Source organism: Cynocephalus volans, chromosome 5 (genome assembly GCF_027409185.1).
Source record: "Cynocephalus volans isolate mCynVol1 chromosome 5, mCynVol1.pri, whole genome shotgun sequence".
Taxonomy (NCBI): domain Eukaryota; kingdom Metazoa; phylum Chordata; class Mammalia; order Dermoptera; family Cynocephalidae; genus Cynocephalus; species Cynocephalus volans.
The window spans coordinates 145,213,964-145,236,002 of NC_084464.1; the positions used below are offsets into that span (position 1 = coordinate 145,213,964).

General features: G+C 36.0%; 1 protein-coding gene across 2 annotated transcripts in view; it reads right to left on the reverse strand.

Annotated features, from left to right (window-relative positions):
• Positions 1-269: 269 nt before the first annotated feature.
• SHPRH (SNF2 histone linker PHD RING helicase) overlaps positions 270-22,039 on the reverse strand; it is an 86,956-nt gene continuing 65,186 nt past the window's right edge. Inside the window, exons 26-30 of one of the 2 annotated variants that reach the window (XM_063096503.1) lie at positions 8,413-8,505; positions 7,634-7,720; positions 6,672-6,850; positions 1,630-1,710; positions 270-509 (exon numbers count right to left, since the gene is read on the reverse strand). In XM_063096503.1, the coding sequence (XP_062952573.1) occupies positions 413-509; positions 1,630-1,710; positions 6,672-6,850; positions 7,634-7,720; positions 8,413-8,505 (537 nt within the window). In that variant the 3' untranslated portion in view covers positions 270-412. The remainder of the gene's footprint in view (positions 510-1,629; positions 1,711-6,671; positions 6,851-7,633; positions 7,721-8,412; positions 8,506-22,039) is intronic. The other variant, XR_010023573.1, reaches the window with a different exon arrangement.

Below are 22,039 nucleotides of genomic sequence, written 5' to 3' on the forward strand. Positions count from 1 at the left end.
CTGAAGACCCTTTCAAAAATGAGATCTATGTTGGTTGAATACACCAGGTCATATAAAACTAGACTTACTTTCTCTTATTACAACTCTATTTATGATTGATCTCATCAACTTCATTTATGACCGATCTTATCTTAAGTTAATAAATTAACTTAAGTCAAATATATTCTTCAGAACAAAAATAAATGTTTTATTAGAAGTGTAAAATTAAAAATCTTCATAGACCTTTTGAAAATAGTACATTGAAAAAGGCTCAATAAAGACTAGGCTACTATATAACCAAAACAGAAAAAAAAATCATTCAACTAGGAACAGTATTTACTGAAACCTATCGGACTTTAAAACTAATAACTTTGCTCTACAGCTATGAAAGTTTATTAATGCATTAAAGTGTGTGGATTCAATCCAGTGTAGTTCATTCAAGCTCTTCAGTTTCTTTGGTAAATAGGTCCGCCAGGTCAGCCACGGTCAAGACGGAGGCCTCTGAATGCTTCACTGATGAGTTTGTGTGACTGCAGGTTTTCCAAGTGAGCACAGTTAGAAAGAAACCCCCCCAAATCAATGATTATATCTGTAATAATATAAGACTAGACACATATTTGTTCCTAAGTTTTTGTAATTGGGACATAAGAAATTCTCAGGAGAAAGTAGGCGATGAGATCATTATTACATCTCATCAAAATTAGTGAAGACTTCTATTTATTATTTTCAGGCTTCATCATAAAATTTTTTTTCTCTGCACAATAAATAAAACCAAAATAAAACCCCAACAACTGCTACTAAGGTTACCTTCTTACCACCTAATTTGTTTCAAGAGAATTTCAACAGCTCTTCTAATTACAATTTTATTTAAACAGCTTAAATAAAAATCACTTAAGTCTGTTACACATGAAAACAAGAACAAAAAGCTTTCATGTTTTAGGTAAAAAGCTCTCGTTGTAGCCTCTTCCTTCTCATACATCACTAGTGGAAAAAAATTTCTTGCTTCAAATAGTTTCTTTGCTATACAAAGTACCTCTGAGGAAACCCTTCTAAAGCAATAATCTCTTCCTTAGGTTTCTTCCAACCCTACATATCTCAGAAGAATATAGAAAGGAATTGGTTTATGTTTTTAAAATCACTTTAAATAAAAACTATGGCATAAATATTAAGAAGTTTGATTCCAAAGTCAAGTGTTTAAAATTAAGACTGTTTTAGTCTCTCTGCTCCTGTTTTGCCTTTGGAATTGACACCACAATCACTATCTAAGTTCTTAAATCCAGATATTGCTATTTGCACGTGACTAACAAGGGTAACGTTTAAAGCAGTAACACAAGTTTGGTTTTACACATATCAGATTTAAGGCCTTTAGGTTGGGCATATATTTCATTTAAAAAGTAATCCAATGTGGCAAAGAAATGTAAGTTAGTTTAAATATTTTTACATATTACAACCAATTAATAAATTAAGTCAAATACAGAATGACCAGAGTGTTAATTGGGAAACACTGATTACATAAAATGTCATACCTTACTTTTAAAAAGTATTTCTGTTTATGTCTTTTGTTGTCATCTAAGTGAAGAAGTTCCAAACACATACACAAACTCAAACAGGAAAATTTCTCCCATCTACTTGCAGTAAATTGTTACCTACCTCCTCTCAGCGGTTTTCAACATTGCCTGCATTCTTTCTTCTATTGTTGCTTTAATTAAGAATCTGTGTACAATAGTAGGTCTAGAAGGTACATAAAAATGATAAGTTTAAAAATGTCTCAAAACAAGTTAGTACTACAAACCGACTTCACATACGGTATGCTAAATTCATCAGTCAGCTGGTGCCCACTTGTGGCAAGTCCTAATCAAGGAGCTGGGGGTGGTCAGCAGTGAATGAAAGGAGCTATTTCATTTCTATGAACTAACACTCTCCTGAGGGGAGATGGACTGTGAACACAAAGAAATAAAGCAGTTTCAGGTACAGATAATGCCACGAGGAGGCTGACATATGAGTTGAGACATGAGGGATGGGAATGAAGCTGGTAAGCAAAGGAAGAGCAGGAAGAGCATCCAAACAGAAGAAAGAGCACGCACATGACAGTCTCTGGGAAGAGAACACACTTGGAACAACCTTAAAATGTTCAAGGGGCAAAAAAGCTGCTGGGATGGCAGAAGCATATTGTAAATGAAGGGTAGAGAGGTGAAAATGAGGTTGGAAAGGTGGGCAGGCGCCAGATCATACAGGGTCTTGCAGGACATGACCTGCAATTTGGATTTTGTTGTGGTTATAATAGGAAGCCCTTGGGGGGGGGTTATGTATGATTTGATTTATACTTGATTGTATTTTAGGAACACCTTTGGTTGCTTTGTGGAGGATGGACTGTCTGGCAACAAGAGTGGAGGCAGAGAAGCCAGTTAAGTAAGTTCTGTAGTCATCCAGGTAAGTGTGGATTGTATCAGTGGAAATAGTAAGTATCTTTCGGAGGTAGAGCTGACAAGACTTAAATGATGATTTAGACTTGAGATGTTAAAGTAGAAATATGGAAGAGTCCTAGATTTCTAGTCTGAGCAACTACAGATGATAGGTTCACATTATAAGATGGGGAGGGCTTCGGTGGGTGGGAATACAATAGGAATACCATTTTGTTCTGCTCATGTTAAACTTGAAACACCTATTAAGACAGGTACCCAAGGGGAGGCGTAGAGTCTACAGAAATATGTAGAGACAGAACTGGATTTATGAAGCTGGGACAGGAGCTAAAGAGGCATGTCTGGGTTGGAGGATATACATTGGAGAGTCATCCATGTGTAAGTGCTACATAAAGCCCTGGGATGGGAAGAACTCATCTAGGAGTGTAGACAGAGAAAAAGAACCCCTGGACCACTAAGAAGAAGTCGTTCATTAATAGTGTTATGAGCCTCATTTCAGTGGTATACTGGGAATAGAAATCCAACCAGAAGGGATGAGAAAGAATGGGAGGTAAGGAAGTGGGGGTGGAGACAGAATGTAGGAGTGTTTTTTTTCTTTAAAGATGGATAATATTAAGACATATATCTGTGGTGATGTATCATAAGAAGAAAGCCCATGAGAGTATAAGAAGGGATAGGACAAATAGAACGGCTGGTTTTTGAAACAAAAGGTATACTTCTGCTTTAATTAAAGGGAAGGCATATACTGTGCCTTCCTGCCTATTACTACAGATGACATATCCATGTTCCTACCTAAAACCAATCCCTATACTTCCCTATTAGATCCCATATCCTCTCTCCTACTCAAAGACACTGTACCAGCATTCTCCTCCATCTCTTGCTTCACTAGTTTTTCTGCCTCTAAGGAATCATTCCCTTGTTTCTCCCACTTGAAAGGGGAAAAAAAAAAAAAATCAAACTTGATCTAATTTTCTTCCTTTTCTCTGCTCACCTCTGTAGCAAAACTCCTCAAAATACTAATCCTGCCAGCTACACAGAAGCAGCAGTGCACTATGGCTAAAGCAAGGACTGTAGAGGCAGAATGGCTGTGCTTGAAACCTTGCCACCACTTTTACTAGCTGTGTGACTGTGGACAAGCTACCTAACCTCTCTTTGTTATATAAGCATTTGTTAAATAAGAAATACATAAAATCTCATTCTCTTATACTCAAATCAAGCTGTCACCTCTATCCCTCCACTGAAACTGGTTTTGATTTCCATGCTGCTAAACTAATGACCAATTCTCAATCCTTATCTTACTTCACATTTTGAAAGCACATGACACAATTGATCATATCCTCTTCCTTGAGTTACATTCTTTACTTTGCTCCTAGGACACGCCCGTATTCTAGTTTTCTTCCTCACTGTCTGATCTTTATCTGTCTCTTTTGTTGGTTTCCTTCTCTTTTCCTAGAGCCTTTTAACTTTGGTGTGCCCTGGAGTTTAGTTCTCAGTCCTCTTCTCTATGTGCATTCACTCCCTATGTAATCTCATTTGGTCTCTTGACTTAAAAATACCTTATATACTGTTGACTTCCAAATGTACATATCAGCCTAGCTTTCTCTTCTGATCTCTAGGATTTGTACAGATGTTCCTCAGCTTAGGATGGGGTTAAGTCCTGATAAACCCATTGTAAACATGAAAAATCCTAAGTCAGAGACCATCCATACCTCCAATTACAGAACAGAAATCTCCATTTGGATGTCTAATAAACATCTCAAACTTATATCTAAAGTAACCTTCTGTTCTCTCACCAAACCTACTCTATCCTGTAAGTATTCTCCAGCTCAGCTGAAGGCTATTCCATCCTTTTAGTTGTCCAGGCTAAAACCCATGGTGTTATCCTTGACTCTTTCACACCCCATGTCCAGTCTTTCCACAGATGCTACTGGTTCTACCTTCAAAATATATCTAGAACATGGCCACTGCTCACCATGTGCACTGCTGCTACTATGGTCAGGTCACCTTCAACTCTCACCAGGATGACTGCAATGGCCTCCAAGGCTCTTGCTACTTCTACTCTCCCTTATTCCCTTCTGCCCCCGGCTTGAACATAGCACTCAGAATGACTATTTCAAACCTTAAGTGAGATCATGCTACTCCTCTGCTCAAATCCTTCCAGTGGCTCTCTACACAGAGTAAAAGCAACCTCATTACAAGGGCCTCATGGGCCAAATATAATCCCCCTTACCCCAATCCCTCTGGCTTCACTTCCTACTTCTCTCCCCTTGGCTCACTCTACTTCAGTAACTCTGGCTTCTTGCTATTTCTCAAATACACCAGGCATTCTCTTGACTTAGGGCCTTCGCACTGAGTGTACTAATTGAACATTCTTTCCCAAGATAATTGCATGAAATTTCCCATCTCTTTCAAATCTTTGCTCAGATGTTATCTTCTTAATAAGGTCCTCCATGCCCTCCTGCCCAGCCACCTGCACTCTTAATCTTCCTCACTCTGCTCTGCTTGTCCAGCTCCTAACATAGTATACATTTTACATATTATATTGTTTGCCACCTGTCTCTACCAACCTCCTTACAGCTAGAATATAAGCTCCACGAGGGCATCTCAAGTACTTAAAACAGTGCCTGGCACATGGAAAGTTCTCAATAAAAATCTACTGAATGAACTGTGTGGGTACTGATGCAGGCAGACTGTTCAAGTTGATGATAGAAAGATGAGGTACTTCTAATTGGATTGTATCTCTTTTCCTAGTATGAGGCAAGATCATCAGTGAGGAGGAGGAAGAGTTAGAAGACTTAAGACAGGCTGGCCAGTTAGCTCAGTTGTTAGAGTGTGGTACTGATAACACCAAGGTCAAGGGTTCAGATTCTCATACTGTTTACTAGGGAAGCATAGTAAGACTGTCAGTGCTGAATGGCCTTCTTAGACTTGTGGTTTTAAATCAGAGATGAGTCCAGTCTCTCCTTTAGAAAAACATTGGTAGGACAAGAAGTCAGTGTTTAAAAATACAGAACAAAACTAACAAAGAACAAATAAGACATAAATGCATTTTAAATGATACTTAGTGATGCCCTAGAACAAGTTTCATTTATTGTAGTTATGTAACTTTATTTTGTTAAGGTTTGTTTGATGAATATGTTTCCTTCCTGCTTAAAATTCAAACCCTTAATTTGCTCTCCTAGCTACTGCTTACAGAGCAGTCCATATTTCAGAATATGACATCCAAGACCTCATTTCCTACCACTCCTGTTCTCCTGTTTTCTACTCTAGCAATTCTAAACTCCTTACAGTCCCTAGAGAGGTCATGTCTTTATCATGTCTGTGTTTTTGCATATTCAACCCTCTTTGGTTGTGTGAACACCCTTCTCTAGCCCACCTTTGAAATAATTATTCCTTCAAGACTCAACCTAATGAAGTCTTCCCCAGCTGTCTAGGGCATGATTAATCACTGCCTTCTTTTGTTAATACAATAATTTTATTGTTATATTTTTGCACATTCTACTGCAATACTTTAAACCATCTATTCCCTGTACTACATAGCAACCTCTTTGGGGAACAGATTATGCCTTACTCAATTTGAATCTTCAGGATCTAGCATAATGCCCGGCATACAGTAGGTGCTCAGTAAACATTTATTTAATAAGTGTTTACTTAATATGGATTTGTGTGTGTGTGTTTAAACATTTGAGGCATCTAAAATCCAGGAGGTAATACATCTGGAAATCCTTATCAAAGATAATGGTCCATTCTGATATTTGAATAAAGGTAGTACATATCACATAATATTCACTATTAGCTTTGCTTTAGGCCTTAACCCAAATCTAATTATCTCTTACAGCTGACCTAGGAAGATGGCTTTTCTTAAGGGTAACAATTTAAAAAGGAGCCATTTTTTTCAGTGATGCATGTGGTCTGTCTTCTTTTAAACACAGGCAATTTTAGATAATCAAAAATCAATTCCTCTTAAAGTCATGAAGGATGCCTACAACTATGTAGCTCTCAAGTATTTCTCACAAGCTTTTTTGATGAAGTGATCAGGTTTTTGTGGGAGGGAGGAAAAAAATCTGGGAGAATTTGGGTGTTTGCTGCTTGGAGAAGGGAGGGTGGGAAATCTCATACCTTTTGGTCATACGATAATGCCTAAAAGTTTAATAAATAAGAAGGTAATTAAAAACATATAGGCTACGATGAACATAAATGAAGAGCTTAAATGCTAATTAGGTATCTTAGAAACCTGAAGCAAATGTGACTGATGCTAATTTTAGTCCTTACTTTGTCTGTCCAATTCGGTGCACCCTCCCTATGGCCTGAAGCTCATGGGCAGGGTTCAATATGGGCTCCACCAAGAGAACATGAGTTGCTTCAATGATAGTTAATCCATTAGAACCTGTGTGCAGGGGCAGCAGCAAAATATTGATTTGGGGATCACGTTTAAATGCTGAAAGATTCTCCTAAAAAAGAAAGGTACATTTTAATTTTAGGTGGATCAGGTAAAATAAGAGCAGCATGTTATAGCTCACTTTAGAGATGTCTAATGGTACCCATTAGGTCATTGTGAAATGTTATCAACTAAGAAAAAGAAATGCAAAATTACCAATTTTAGAAAATGTAAACTTGTTGCCTTGCTGTAATTATGAGGAAAAGTATCATATATGCTGTCGTTCTTTATAATATATGGATGCATGTGATGTATGCAAATTAAGCTATATGAGTATGGCTTAGAGGAAAGAGAGAGAGAGAAAAAAGAAATAATGTGCTAGAGTGAATGTGAGATAAAAAACACGAATCTGCTAAATCTTCACTTGGTCTCTCTGTGTGTGTCTCTCTTAGGTTATGCACCTGTCATTGTGCTGAGTGGGATGTGAGGACAATTTTGACCATATGCAGTTTTGCCTGATACAGCGTCTTTAGAACCTAATTACAGGTGCACGAGGCCCCTGTCCATTCAAAAGAGATACCATAGGAAATCTTTCCCTATATTCAGAAAAAGGACCTCGAGTCAAAACATCTTTAAAAAAGAGATGGTCTTATTATGGGTATAACTGAATAGACCAAAAATACTTACAGTTTTTCTACTTTGCTTTTAAATGTTAATTTTATAATGAATCAAGAACTCAAACCCTGCTTATGTGGTTTATATGACATAAGACAACAAATGTAAGTAAGCTAGTTAATAGCAGTTTCAATTTGCAACTGAATCCACTACAAAAAACAGGAGTAAAATCTTGACATACCTGAAATGTCTTAACACGACTGATTTGTGCAAAGTCCATGTTGTTGTCAGTGAGAGCTTTTGAAATAATATCTAATACATCTTGCCACTAGAACACATAAACAATAAGAAAAACATGGTTTACACACAGCTTTCATCTAAAGAGGATTCGGAAAGGGACGAAATCAACATACTTTTATACCTCAGAGTTCAGTAAATAAAAACAAAAACAAAACCCTCAAATGTAGTACCATCAATATTATTTAACTCTCTCTTGAAACAGTAGTGGTATTTTCTTTTTGCATAAAATGCTGACTGAAAGATAGGATAAAAACATGAATGTCTTTGAAAACTAAATTAAGATAAGCAAAAACAGAAAATAAATAATGGAGTGCTTACTGGATGTGGTGACTTATCTTTCAGTAATGAAAACTAGAGTTTCTACTCAACATTTTACTCAGAAGATTAATTTTTTTTCCTTAAACAACCAAATTCATTTGGGAAATGACTTTCAAGTTTATAAACTGCAATTTTTAAAATATCTAAATAAGAAAACTAAATTAAATATAAAATCATAAAATGTAATTACAGGAATTGTCTTGTGAAATACCATCAAATTTCTCTAAAAATAATTCTATCTTACGGTTATGGAAAAAAAAATGTGGTATGGAAAAAATGTAACAGTAATTCTAAATCTTAACTACATTATGGTAAACATTAAAAATTAGTTTTCAGATATAAACTGACTGCAGACAGAAAACCAGTCTCAGTTAATGCTGAATATGAAAATATTGAATATACCGTTGAGAAGACGAGAGCTTTAGCTCCTGGATCTCTCAGCTGTATTTTCATCAGAGTTCTGATCACAGCTTCCACTTTTGTAGAATGGCTGCCCTTTGAACATAAAGAAGAAAACACATCACTACCAAATAAAATCTAGTTAAAGATGAAAAGGAAAAGCAACATAAAAACACTTGCTATTATCAAAACTGTATGTGCATCAAAACAAATTATTAGGTGCGTATGCGTTTACTCTTTTTTATTTTACATTTGCTAAAAATTTTAGTCTCTACTTCTACAATTAGACTACAAAATGACTTCTACAGTCATTTAATTTATACCCATAGAGAATTTACTATCAAAGCACACCAGAAAGTTATAGTGATATGACACTGAAGATAGGATTTTTTAGTTAAGAAGCTAGGTTTTATAGTAAAAAAATTTAGTTACATTAGATAAGCTGAATTTATATTCAAAAACACTTTTCACTTACTCTCACTTCAGATATTATGGGATTAGAAACATTAAGAATATGGTAAAGAAAACGTGGTATGTATACACAATGGAATACTACTCAGTCACAGAAAAGAATGAAATCCCGTCATCTGTGGCAACATGAATGAGCCTGGAAGACATTATGTTAAGTGAAATACATTAGGCACAGAGAGACAAACAGTGCATGTTCTCACTCATATGTGAGAGCTAAGGAAAAAAAAATATGTTGAACTTTTAGAAGTAGAAAGTAGAATTGTGATTACTAGAGGCTGGGAAGGGGAGGTGAGAGGAGGACAGGGAGGGGTTGGTTAATAGACATAAAATTACAGCTATATAGGAAAAATAAGTTCAAATGGTGTACAGGAGTGCTAAGCATCTATAATTAACAATAATTTATTGTATGTTCTCCAATGGCTAGAAGAGAGGAGCTCAAATGTTCTCATCACAAAGGAAGAGTGAATTTTTGTGATGATGACTATTCTAACTATCCTGATTTGATCACACATTGTATACACTTACTGAAATATAATTCTGTACTCCATAAAAAAAAATAAATTCCTTAAAAAAACAACACCACCACAAAACAAAAGCCAAAAAACAAAAAAAATTCCAAGGTAAGCAAAGAGTGAAAAATCCAATGAATGAATATTTTCTTACAATGGCATTGCCAAGGACAATGACAGAGATACAAATAATGTTTACTTAGATTGATGCAGATTCATATAAAGCTAAATATTTTAAAGAGTATTTTTTACATGTTACATAACCATTTTCAGCAGAAGGGTATGAAAATGAAAAAATGATAAAAAAATGGAGAAATAAGAAAATAAGGAAAATAAAGCAAGTGTTTTAATAGCCCTTCTGGGAAAGTTTTCCTCCTGGAGTACTCTGGAAGATAGTATGACATAGAGATTAAGGGTATGGGATTTTCAATGAGACACGTCTAAATTTAACTCCCAATTCTGCAACTCACTATACAAGTTCTAAGCTTTCTAAGCCTTTGTTTCCTCATCTGTTAAATAGGGATGATAATTATATCGTAGTTGTGACAATTAAATGAGCAAATGCAAAAAAGTGTTTAACCCAACACCTGGCAAAGAGTAAATACTCAATAACTTATTACCTTTCTGAGACATTAAATATGAGCATTATAATTACCTAGATTACACCACAAGGGTAAAGAAGCAAAAATATTCCCACAGCAGTATTAGCCCTCTCCTCAATCCCCTTAACATATTTTTACATGGAGAAACTCTCAAAGGTAAAAATATAAATAAAAAACAAGGAAGAAATCTATACTAATTTTAAGTCAGCAAGATAGAATTATGAAAAATTTAAAATCCACACGCTAAAATCCTGAGTCTACATTTATTTCTTTTGATGTATGGACTTTCAATTACACTTACAGGGTTTAAAGAATTTATTATAAGAGAACAATTTCAGTATCTCAAATAAAAGCAAAGAGAGAATAGAAAATTAGAACCGAAGTGACAATTTAGGAGTTTAGACAGAAACATCCATGTTCCTTTAAAGGTCTCGCTTTTAAAAACATTTCAAGTGAACTAACAGGTTAGCTATGAATGCTTCCATCTATTAAGCTGTGTCTTACTAAAAACTCAAAAGAAAAAGAATAATCTTCTATAAGCAACAATCCAACTGTAGTGTTAACTCTATGGAAGAAAAGACCAGAGCACAGCTCTTAAATGCTAGGAGATGCACCCTCTGTGCCACAGGCATACTAGCCTTGGTCCCACAGAAGCTCCTGAAATAGTCCAGAAATTTAGTCCCAGCCATCTCAGCTGTGGTCTGAAAATTGTTCTACCTAACCAAAGACGAGCCAGGAGACATTCCCATCTATGTCTCTGGGGTAGGCTTGCCAACCTTGGTCCCACAGAGGATCTTGAAATTACCCTGGATCTTGGCCTTGACTCCTCTTGGATGTAGTACTGGAAGCAGTACTGCCAGCCTGGGGACCCACAGGAAGGCAGCCTGTCAGTGTTCCTGCAGGCTGACCTGCTATCTTTGGTCTTACTGTGAATCTGAAAATGGCCCTGTCATTTGGCTCCAGTCAATTTCAATTACAGCAAGAAAGCAGGCCTGCCCAACCACGGACCTGCTGGGAGACACACTTATCCATGACTCCAGAGACTTGCCTGACAACCTTGGTTTTGGCTGTGGACTCTGAAGCAGCCTTGTGACTTAGTTCCAGCCTCTCTCAGCCATGAAGGGGGGCAATACTGCTTGACAAGGGGACCACCCAGTGATTTAGTGGTACCCTTTCTGGGGACACAGAGGAAGCCACAAACATCAATACACCTTGTAACAGGCCTGCTGCTTATAGACCCTGAAGTGAACCCTCATCCTAATGCCAGGACATTGACCAATGTCCTGGAGACAGTCCAGTCTCCCCAAGGACTGGACAAGATCCATGCCCATAAAGCACCTGGTAACAGGCCCACCAACTGTGGACCTACTGTAGACCCAGTAGCAGCTTCAAATCCACTCAACCATAACCACGAAGGCAATCCCACCACTGTGTGGACCTAACAAAAGGCCTTTTCCTGCCAAAATGAGTCCATAAAGACTGGAAGACATGTTTTTTCCTTCAGATGCACATTACATCAATGCAAGGCTACATGGATAACAAAGAACCAGGGAAACATGACACCACCAAAACAAACTATTAAGCTCTAGTGACCAACCATAAAGGAATGAAGATCTACAAAATGCCTGAAAAAGAATTCAAAATAATCATCTTAGAGAGGGTCAATGAGATGCAAAAAAGCCCCCAAACAAAAAACAACACACAGACAACTAAATGAAATTAGGAAAACAATACATCAACAAAATGTGAAGTTTAATATAAAAACAGAAACCATAAAAAAGAACTGAACAGAAAACCTGGAGCTGAAGAATACAACAACAAAACTGAAAAACTTAATAGAGAGCTTCAATGGCAGACTTGATCATGCAGAAGAGAGAATTAGAGAACTCGAAGACAGGTCATTTACAGTTAGCCAATCAGAAGAACAAAAAAAAAGATTTTTAAAAAGTGAAGAAACCATAAGGGTTGTATGAGATATATCAAATGTACGAATTTACAAATACGAAAGTCTTAGTAGGAGAACAGAGAGAGAGGAAGGGGAAGAAAGCTTATTTAATGAAATACTGGCTGAAAACTTTCCAAATCTTAGAAGGAAAAAGGATGTACAGATAAATGAAGTTCAAAAGACCACAAGCAAGATCAATCCAAAGAAGAATACTCTGAGACACATTATAATCAAATTGTTGAAAGTCAAAGACAAAGGGAGAATTTTGAAAGCAGCAAGATATGAGACTCATCACATATAATGGAACCTCCATATGGCTATCGGAAGATCTCTCAACAGAATATTGAAGGCAGGAGGGAGTGGGATGACATATTCAAAGTGCTGAAAAGAAAAAAAACAACTGCCAACCAAGAATACTATAACCAGCAAAGCTGTCCTTAAAAAAATGAAGAAAAAATAAAGACATTCCAAGATAAAAGCTCAGGGAATTCATCACTATGAGAACTACCTTACAGGAAATGCAAAAGGGATTTCTTCAAGTTGAAATGAAAGGAAGCTAAATAACAACATAAAAACATACAAAAGTATAAAACTCAATGGTAAAGGTAAAACACACAGTCAAATTGAGAATACTCTAATGCTGTACCAGTGGTATGTAAATACTCTAATGCTGTAACAGTGGTATGTAAATCTAATATAAAGGTTAAAAGAAAAAGTATTACAAATAACTATAACTACAATAATTTTTAACAGATACACAATAAAAAAAGATGTAAACCGTGATATCAATACCATAAAATGTGGTTGGGAGAAAAGTAAAAGTGTAAGGTTTTTGCATGTGATTGAAGTTGGGTTGTTAGCAGCTAAAATTACACTAATATAAGATGTAGTATGTAAGTGCCATGGTAACCAGAAAGAAAAAACCCTTGGTCAAAGCACAAAGATAAAGAGAAAAGAATTACAGCATACCACTAAAAAAACAGAAACAAAAATAACAACAAAAACCCCCCGAAAAAACCCAGCAAGTTAGAAGGGAAACACACAAACTACAAAATGTAGTATTAAGTCCTTAACAACCAATAATTACTTTAAATATAAATGAATTAAATTCTCCAATCAAAAGACATAAAGTGACTGAATGAATTTAAGAAACAGCATCCAACTATATGCTGCCTATAAGACTTTAGCTTTAAGAAGACACACTTAAGGACACATATAGACTAAAAGTGATAGAAAGAGATATTCCACACAAATGGTAACCAAAAGAGAGCAAAGGTGGCTATACTTAGATCAGACAAAAGAGATTTTAGGTTAAAAATTGTAAAAGGAAACAAAGAAGATCATTATATACAAATAAAGGGGCCAATTCACCAACAGGACATAACAATTATAAATATGTATTTACCTGACATTGGAATACCTAAATATGTAAAGCAAAAACTAATAGATCTAAAAGATAGACTGTAACAAAATAATAGTAGGGATGTCATACCGCATTTTCACCAATGGATAGATCAGACAGAAAATGAATAAAGAAACATTGGACTTGAACTACATGTTAGAACAAATGAACCTAACCGACACACACAGAACTCTCCATCTAACAGTAGCAAAACACATTCATCTCAAGAGCACACAGAACATTCTCCTGGATAGATGATATGTTAGGTCATGAAAAAGTCTTAACAAATTTAAGAAGACTGAAATCATATCAAGTATCTTCTGAGAATGGTATGAAACTAGAAATCCACAAAAGGAGGAATTCTGGAAAATTCACAAATATGTGGAAATTAAACATGATCCTAAACAACCAATGGGTCAATGAAGAAATGAAAAAGGAAATTAAAAAATATCTTGAGACAAATGAAAATGGAAACACAATATACCAAATCATGGGATGCAGCAAAAGCAGTTATAAGAAGGAAGTGTATAGCAATAAATCCCTACACCACAAAGAACTAGAAAAAGAGCAAACTAAGTTCAAATTTCTAGAAGGCAAGAAATGATATAGATCAAAGAAAGAAATAGAGACTAGAAAAATAATAGAAAAGATCATGAAACTAAGAGTTGGTTATTTGAAAACAAACAAAATTGACAAATCTTTAGCTAGACTAACAAAAAAAGAAAAAAGAATCCAAAAAATAAAGTTATAAATGAAAGAGCAGACATTATTACTGATGCCATGAAAATATAAAAGATCATCAAATACTACGAACAATTATACAACAAATTGGATAACTAAGAAGAAATGAATAAATTCCTGGAAACATACCAAGACCAAATCACAAAGACGTAGAAAATCTAAACAGACCAACAGAGTGTAAGAAAACTTAATCAGTAATAAAAAGTCAACCATCAAAGAAGAATTCAGGACTTGAGGGCTTTACTGCTGAAGCATAACAAACATGTGAAAAAGAACTAATACGAATCTTTCTCAAACTCTTCCAAAAACTGAAGAGGAGCAAATACTTCCCAAATCATTTCAGGTGGCAAGGATTACCCTCATACTAAAGCCAGAAAAGGACAATACAAGAAAAGAAAAGTACAGGCCAATATCCTGGATGAACATAGATGCAAAAATCCTCAACAAGATACTAGCAAGCTAAACTCAACAGCACATTAAAAGAATCACTTACATGATCAAGTAGGATACAAACCTGGCATGCAAGGATGGTTCAATGTATACAAAGCAATAATAGTGATAAATCACACTAACAGAATGAAGGAAAGATACCACATGATCATCTCAATAAGTGCAGAAAAAGCATTTGAAAAAATTTAACATCCTTTCACATAAAAACTTTTAACAATTTAGGTATAGAAGAAATGTACCTCAACACAATAAAGCCCATATATGACAAGTCCACAGCTAACATCACATTTAACAGTGAAACATTGAAAACTTTTCCTCTAAGATAAGGAACAAGACAACGGTGCCCACTATCACTACTTATGTTCAACACAGTACTGAAAGTTTTAGCAAGAATAAAAAATTAAAGGCATCCAAATTGGAAAGAAACAACTTAAATTGTTTGCAGGTAACATGATCTTATATATAGAAAACCCTAAAGATTCCACCAAAAAACTGTTAGCCCCAGTAAATGTATTTAGTAACGTTGCAGGATACAAAAGCAACACATGAAAATAAGTAGTGTTTCTATACAATAACAATGAAATATCTGAAAAGAAAAAATCCCATTTACAATAGCATCAAACAATAAAATACTTAGGAATAAATTTAATAAAGGAGGTGAAAGATCTGTACAGTGTAAACTATAAAACACTGATGAGAGTCCGGTCAAGATGGCAGAGTAGTTGGTTCCTGGTGTCACTCTCTCCCACAGAGTGATCAATTTGCAGCTTTTGAGCAGCGACAGAGGACCTAAAATCTGTGCTGGAGCGGACAGGAGCTGCCTGCCATAGGACCCCAGTTCAGGTTGTTCCCCATTCCATAGAGAGACTTTAGAGCTTCTGACTTTACACACCCCAAGCCTGTCTGCCATGGAAGGCAGGTGGGGCTGGGGAGGGACTTCTGGTGCAGACCACCCCGTCTCCGTGAGTGACTCGAGAGGCTCCAGGCTCCCAAGATGCAAGCCAGATGAGCCGGTGAAGGCAGGCGGGGTGGGACTTCTGGCCCAGGCCATCACATCTCTGTGAGTGACTTGAGAAGCCCTGGGCTCCCAGGCCCCGAGGCAAACAAGCCGGTGAAGGTCGGCAGGGTGGGACTTCTGGCCCAGGCCATCCTGTCTCTGTGAGTGACTTGAGAGGCTCCAGGCTCCCACAACCCGAGCCGACCAGCTGGTGAAGGCAGGTGGGGCAGGACTCTGGTCCAGGTTTCTGCTGTCCAGAAGTAGCAGTCCCTTCAGGATCCAAGCCAGACAGGGTGAAACGAGTGGACTGTGACACCCCGGCCACAGTGACAAAACACCAAAGGAAAGAAACCAGAAATATGAAAAATCAAGAAAGTATGTCACCACCAAAGGAAATTAATAACTTTCAAGCACTAGATCCTATAGAACAGGAAGTCTTTGAAATGACAGACAAGGAATTTAGAGTAACTATTCTAAGGAAAATAAATGAGATACAAGAAAACTCAGTGAAACAACACAATGAAATGAGAAAAAATACACAGGATCTGAAAGAAGAAATGTACAAAGAAATCAATGCCTTGAAAAAGAATGTAGCTGAGCTTGTGGAGCTGAAGGTTTCATTCAACGAAATAAAAAACTCAACAGAGTTTAACCAGCAGACCTGAACAAGCAGAAGACAGAATTTCTAACCTCGAAGACAGGCTGTTTGAATTATCACAGCCAGACCAGAAAATAGAAAAAAGAATAAAAAAAAAAAATGAAGAAAACTTAAGAGAGACAACTGACAACCTTAAGTGCTCAAATATCTGAATCATGAGTATTCCAGAAGGGGAGGAAAAAGGAAATGGCATAGAAAACATATTCAATGAGATAACAGCAGAAAACTTCGCAGGTATAGGGAAAGTCACAGATCCCCAGATTCAGGAAGCCCAAAGATCACCAAACACATTCAACCCAAAAAGTCCTCTCCAAGACAAAGAGAGAATCTAAAAAACTGCAAGAGAGAGCAGCAAGTCACCTATAAGGGAGCCCCAATCAGAATAACATCAGACTTTTCATCAGAAACTCTAAAAGCCAGAAAAGAATGGGATGATATATTTAAAACACTAAAGGACAAAATATTGCCAGCCAAGAATACTTTACCCAGCAAGGCTATTCTTCTGAAATGAAGGACAAATAGTATATTTCTCAGACAAACGAAACCTGTGGGAGTTCGCTACCACACAACCAGCCCTACAAGAAATTCTCAAGGAAGTACTGGGTTTGATATCACAAAAACAACCATCACTGCCATGAATACACAAGAAAGAACAATCCCTACCAGCAAGACAATAATGCTAACAAAAGAGAAAAAAAAATAAATGGTTTATCTATCATGCCAGGAAACCAACAAATACAAAAGACAAACAGAAAATTTGAAAGAAAGGAACAAAAGATACTTAAGACATCTAAACAAAAATCAGTATAATGCTAGGAGTAAATCAACACCTTTCAATAACAACTCAATGTAACAGGACTAAATTCCCCATTTAAAAGACACAGACTGACGGCCTAGATTGAAAAGAGGGACCCAACAATATGCTGTCTCCAAGAGACTCACTTGACTTGTAAAGACACACATAGACTAAGAGTGAAAGGATGGAAAAAGATATATCATGCAAGTAAAAATGAAAAATGAGCTGTAGTAGCTACTCTTATATCAGATAAAATAGACTTTAAAGCGAACACCATTAAAAGAGATAAAGATGGCCAATACATGATGATAAAAGGATCTATCCATCAAGAAGACATAACAATCATAAATATATACGCACCTAATGTCAGAGCAGCCAGATTTACAAAGCAAACACTATTAGATCTAAAAAAAGAAATGGACAATAACACCATAATAGCAGGGGATCTGAACACATCACTCTCATCATCGAACAGATCATCTAGGCAAAAAATCAACAGAGAAACACAAGAATTAAACAATACTTTAGACCAATTGGATTTGGCAGAGATCTACAGAACATTCCACCCAACAACCTCAGAATATTCATTCTTCTCATCAGCACATGCAACATTCTCCAGGATAGACCAAATGTTAGGTCACAAAGCAAGTCTTACCAAATTCAAAAAAACTGGAATTATTCCATGTATTTTTTCTGATCACAATGGATTAAAATTAGAAATCAATAATAAACGCAACTCTGAAAATGATACAAACTCATGGAAATTAAACAACATTCTACTTAATGTGACATGTGGGTCCAAGAAAAAATACAACATGAAATCAAAAAATTTCTTGAAACTAATGAAAATAATGACACATCATACCAAAACCTGTGGGATACTCCAAAAGCAGTTTTAAGGGGGAAATTTATTGCATTAAATGTTTACTTCAGAAGAATGGAAAGATGGCAAATAAATAACCTAACACTTCACCTTAAAGATCTAGAAAAACAAGAACAATCCAAACCTAAAGTTAGTAGACAGAAAGGAATAATTAAGATCAGAGCAGAACTAAATGAAATAGAAACACAAAAAACACTACAAAAGATCAATGAAACAAAAAGTTGTTTTGAAAAGATTAATAAAATCAACAAACCTTTAGCAAGACTAACAAGAAGAGAGAATACCCAAATACAAAAATTAGAAATGAAAAAGGTGATATTACAACTGACACCTCAGAAATACAAGGAGTCATTAAAGACTACTATAAACATCTATATGCCAACAAATTTGAAAATCTGGAGGAAATGGATAAATTTCTGGCTGCACACAAATTATGAAAATTGAGCCAAGAAAATATAGAATATCTGAACAGACCAATAACAATAAAAGAGATTGAAGCTGTTATCAGAAGGCTCCCAACAAAGAAAAGCCCAGGACTGAATGGGTTCAGTTTAGAGTTCTACCAAATCTTCAAAGAGGAACTGATACCAATTCTCCTCAAACTGTTCCAAAAGACTGAAACAGAGGCCATTCTCCCAAACTCATTCTATGAAGCAAACATCACCCCGATACCAAAACCATACACACATATAACAAAAAAAGAAAACTACAGGCCAATATCCTTGATGAATACAGATACAAAAATCCTCAATAAAATATAGATAGCAGAATACAGTAACACATACAGAAAATTATACACCATGATCAAGTGGGATTCATCCCACGGATGCAAGGTTGGTTAACATACGCAGGTCAATAAATATGATATGCCACGTTAATAAAAGCAAAGACAAAACCCACATGATCATCTCTATTGACACTGGAAAAGCATCTGACAAAATTCAACATCCTTTCCTGATAAAGAATCTCTACAAGTTAGGCATAGACGGAAAATATCTAAACATAATTAAAGCCATATATGATAAGCCCGCTGCCAATATTATCCTGTATGGGGAAAAGCTGAAAGCTTTTCCCTTAAAAACAGGAACTAGACAAGGATGTCCACTCTCACCACTCCTATTCAACATAGTGTTTGAAGTACTAGCTTGAGCAATCAGAGAAGAGAAGGAAATAATGGGCATCCAGATTGGAAAGGATGAAGTCAAGGTGTCCCATTTCGCAGATGATATGATCCTATATATTGAACAGCCTAAAGCTTCTATATAAAAACTCCTAGAGTTGATAAATGGTTTCAGGAAAGTTGCAAGTTACAAAATCAACACACAAAAATGAGTAGCATTTTTACACTCCACCAGTGAACATGCAGAAAAAGAAATCAAGAAAGCTAGCTTATTTACAATAGCCACCAAAAAAATAAAATATTTAGGAATAAAGCTGACCAAGGATGTGAAAAATCTCTACAAAGAGAACTACAAACCACTGTTGAGAGAAATTAAAGAGGACACAAGAAGATGGAAAGATATCCCATGCTCTTGGATTGGAAGAATTAATATTGTGAAAACTTCCATACTACATAAAGTGATCTACAGATTCAATGAAATCCCCATCAAAATTCCAATGACACTTTTCTCTGAGATGGAAAAAGCTATCCAGACATCTATATGGAACAACAAAATACCACGCATAGCCAAAGCAATCCTGAGCAAAAAAAAAAAAAAAAAAAAAAAAAGCTGCAGGCATAACACTACCTGACTTTAAACTATATTACAAAGCTATAACCAAAACAGCATGGTACTGGCATAAAAATAGACACACAGACCAATGGAACAGAATAGAGAACCTAGAAATCAATCCACACACCTACAGCCATCTGATCTTTGACAAAGGCAGCAAAGCTACATGCTGGGGAAGAGACTGCCTTTTCAACAAGTGGTGCTGGGATAACTGGATACTCATGTTTAGGAGAATGAAACTAGACCCGTATCTTTCACTGTATACCAAAATCAACTCAAAATGGATTAAAGAATTAAATATACATCCTGAAATAATAAAACTCCTTAAAGAAAACATAAGGGAAACACTCCAAGAAGTAGGAGTGGGTACAGAATTCATGAATAGGACCCAAAAGGCACAGGCATCTAAAGGTAAAATAAACAAAAGGAATTATATCAAACTAAAAAGCTTCTGCACAGCAAAAGAAATAATCAACAGAATAAAAAAACAACCAACAGAGTGGGCGAAAATATTTGCAAAATATACATCTGACAAAGGATTAATATCCAGAATATACGAGGAATGCAAACAACTTTACAACAACAACAAAAATAACCCAATTAAAAAATGGGCAAAGGAGCTGAACAGACATTTCTCAAAGGAAGATATACGAATGGACAACAGACACATGAAAAAATGCTCAATATCACTCGACATCTGGGAAATGCAAATCTAAACCACACTGAGATACCATCTCACTCCAGTTAGGATAGCTAATATACAAAAGACTGAGAACGATAAGTGCTGGAGAGGTTGCAGAGAAAAAGAAATTCTCATCCGCTGTTGGTGGGGTTGCAAAATGGTGCAGCCTTTATGGAAAGTGATATGGAGGTTCCTCAAACAATTACAGGTAGATCTACCATATGACCCAGAGAATCTGCCACTGGCAATATACCCAGAGGAATGGAAATCATCATGCTGAAGGGATACCTGCACTCCAATGTTTACTGCAGTCTATATATAATAGCCAAGAACTGGAATCAGCCAAATGTCCATCATCTGGTGAGTGGTTAGGGAAACTGTGGTACACCTACACAATAGAATACTACTCTGCTATAAAAAAGAACAAAATACTACCATTCACAACAACATGGATGGACTTAGAGAAAATTATATTAAGTGAAACAAGTCAGGCACAGAAAGAGAAATACCAAATGTTCTCACTTATTTGTGGGAGCTAAAAAATAAACACACAAACAAGTAAAGGGTGGGGGGAGAGGACAGAATAACCACAAAAATTCCTTGAACTATTTAAGTCACGTGCACAGATATGATGTGGTGGGGGACGGGGAGGGGGTGGAGAGGAATGAGTAAAGGGCATGAAAATCAAGTACAATGTATTTTGAGAAGTAAAATAAAATAAAATAAATAAATAAATAAATAAAACATTGATGAAAGAAACTGAAGAAGACACAAATAAATGAAAAGACACCCTGTGTTCATGGATTGGAAACAATATTGCTAAAATGTCTTTACTACCCAAAGTGATCTACAGATTCAATGTGATTCCTATCAAAATTCCAATGACATATTTCATAGAAAAAAAATTCTAAAATTAATGGAAACAAAAGACCTTGAGAAGCCAAAGCAATCTTCAACAACAAGAACAACAAAACAAAGCTATCACACGTCTTGATTTCAAAACATAGTATAAAGCTACAATAATCAAAACAGTATAGTACTGGCATAAAAACAGACACATAGACCAATGGAACATGACAGAGAGCCCAGAAATAAATCTATGCATTTACAATCAATTTCTCTTCAACAAACTTAGCAGGACCACGCAATGGGGAAAGAACAGTCTATTCAATAAATAGTGTGGGAAAACTGTAATCCACATGCAATAGAATGAAATTGGACCCTTATCTACCCCATATAAAAAAAAAATCAACTCAAAAAGATTAAAGACTTAAACATAAGACCTGAGAAGAAACTATTATAAGAAAAAAACATACAGAAAAAGCTTCTAGACATTGATCTTGGCAAATGATTTTTGGATATGACCCAAAAAGCACAGGCAAAATAGATAAATGGAATTGCATCAAAGTAAAATCCTTCTGTTCATAAAAGGAAATAATCAACAATGATGAGACAACTACAGCCTGGGAGAAAATATCTGCAAACCATACATCTGGATAAGGTGTTAACGTAAAAAATATATAAGGAACTCAACTTAATAGCAAGAAAACAAATAACCCAATTAAATAATGGGCAAAGGACCTGAACAGACATTTCTCAAAATAAATGGCCAACTGATATATGAAAAGGGTGCTCAATAACACTAATCATCAGGGAAATGCAAACTAATACCACAATGATATCTTACTTCATACCTTTTAAGAATGGCTATTATCAAAAAGACAAGAGATAACAAGTAGTGGCGAAGATGTGGAGAAAAGG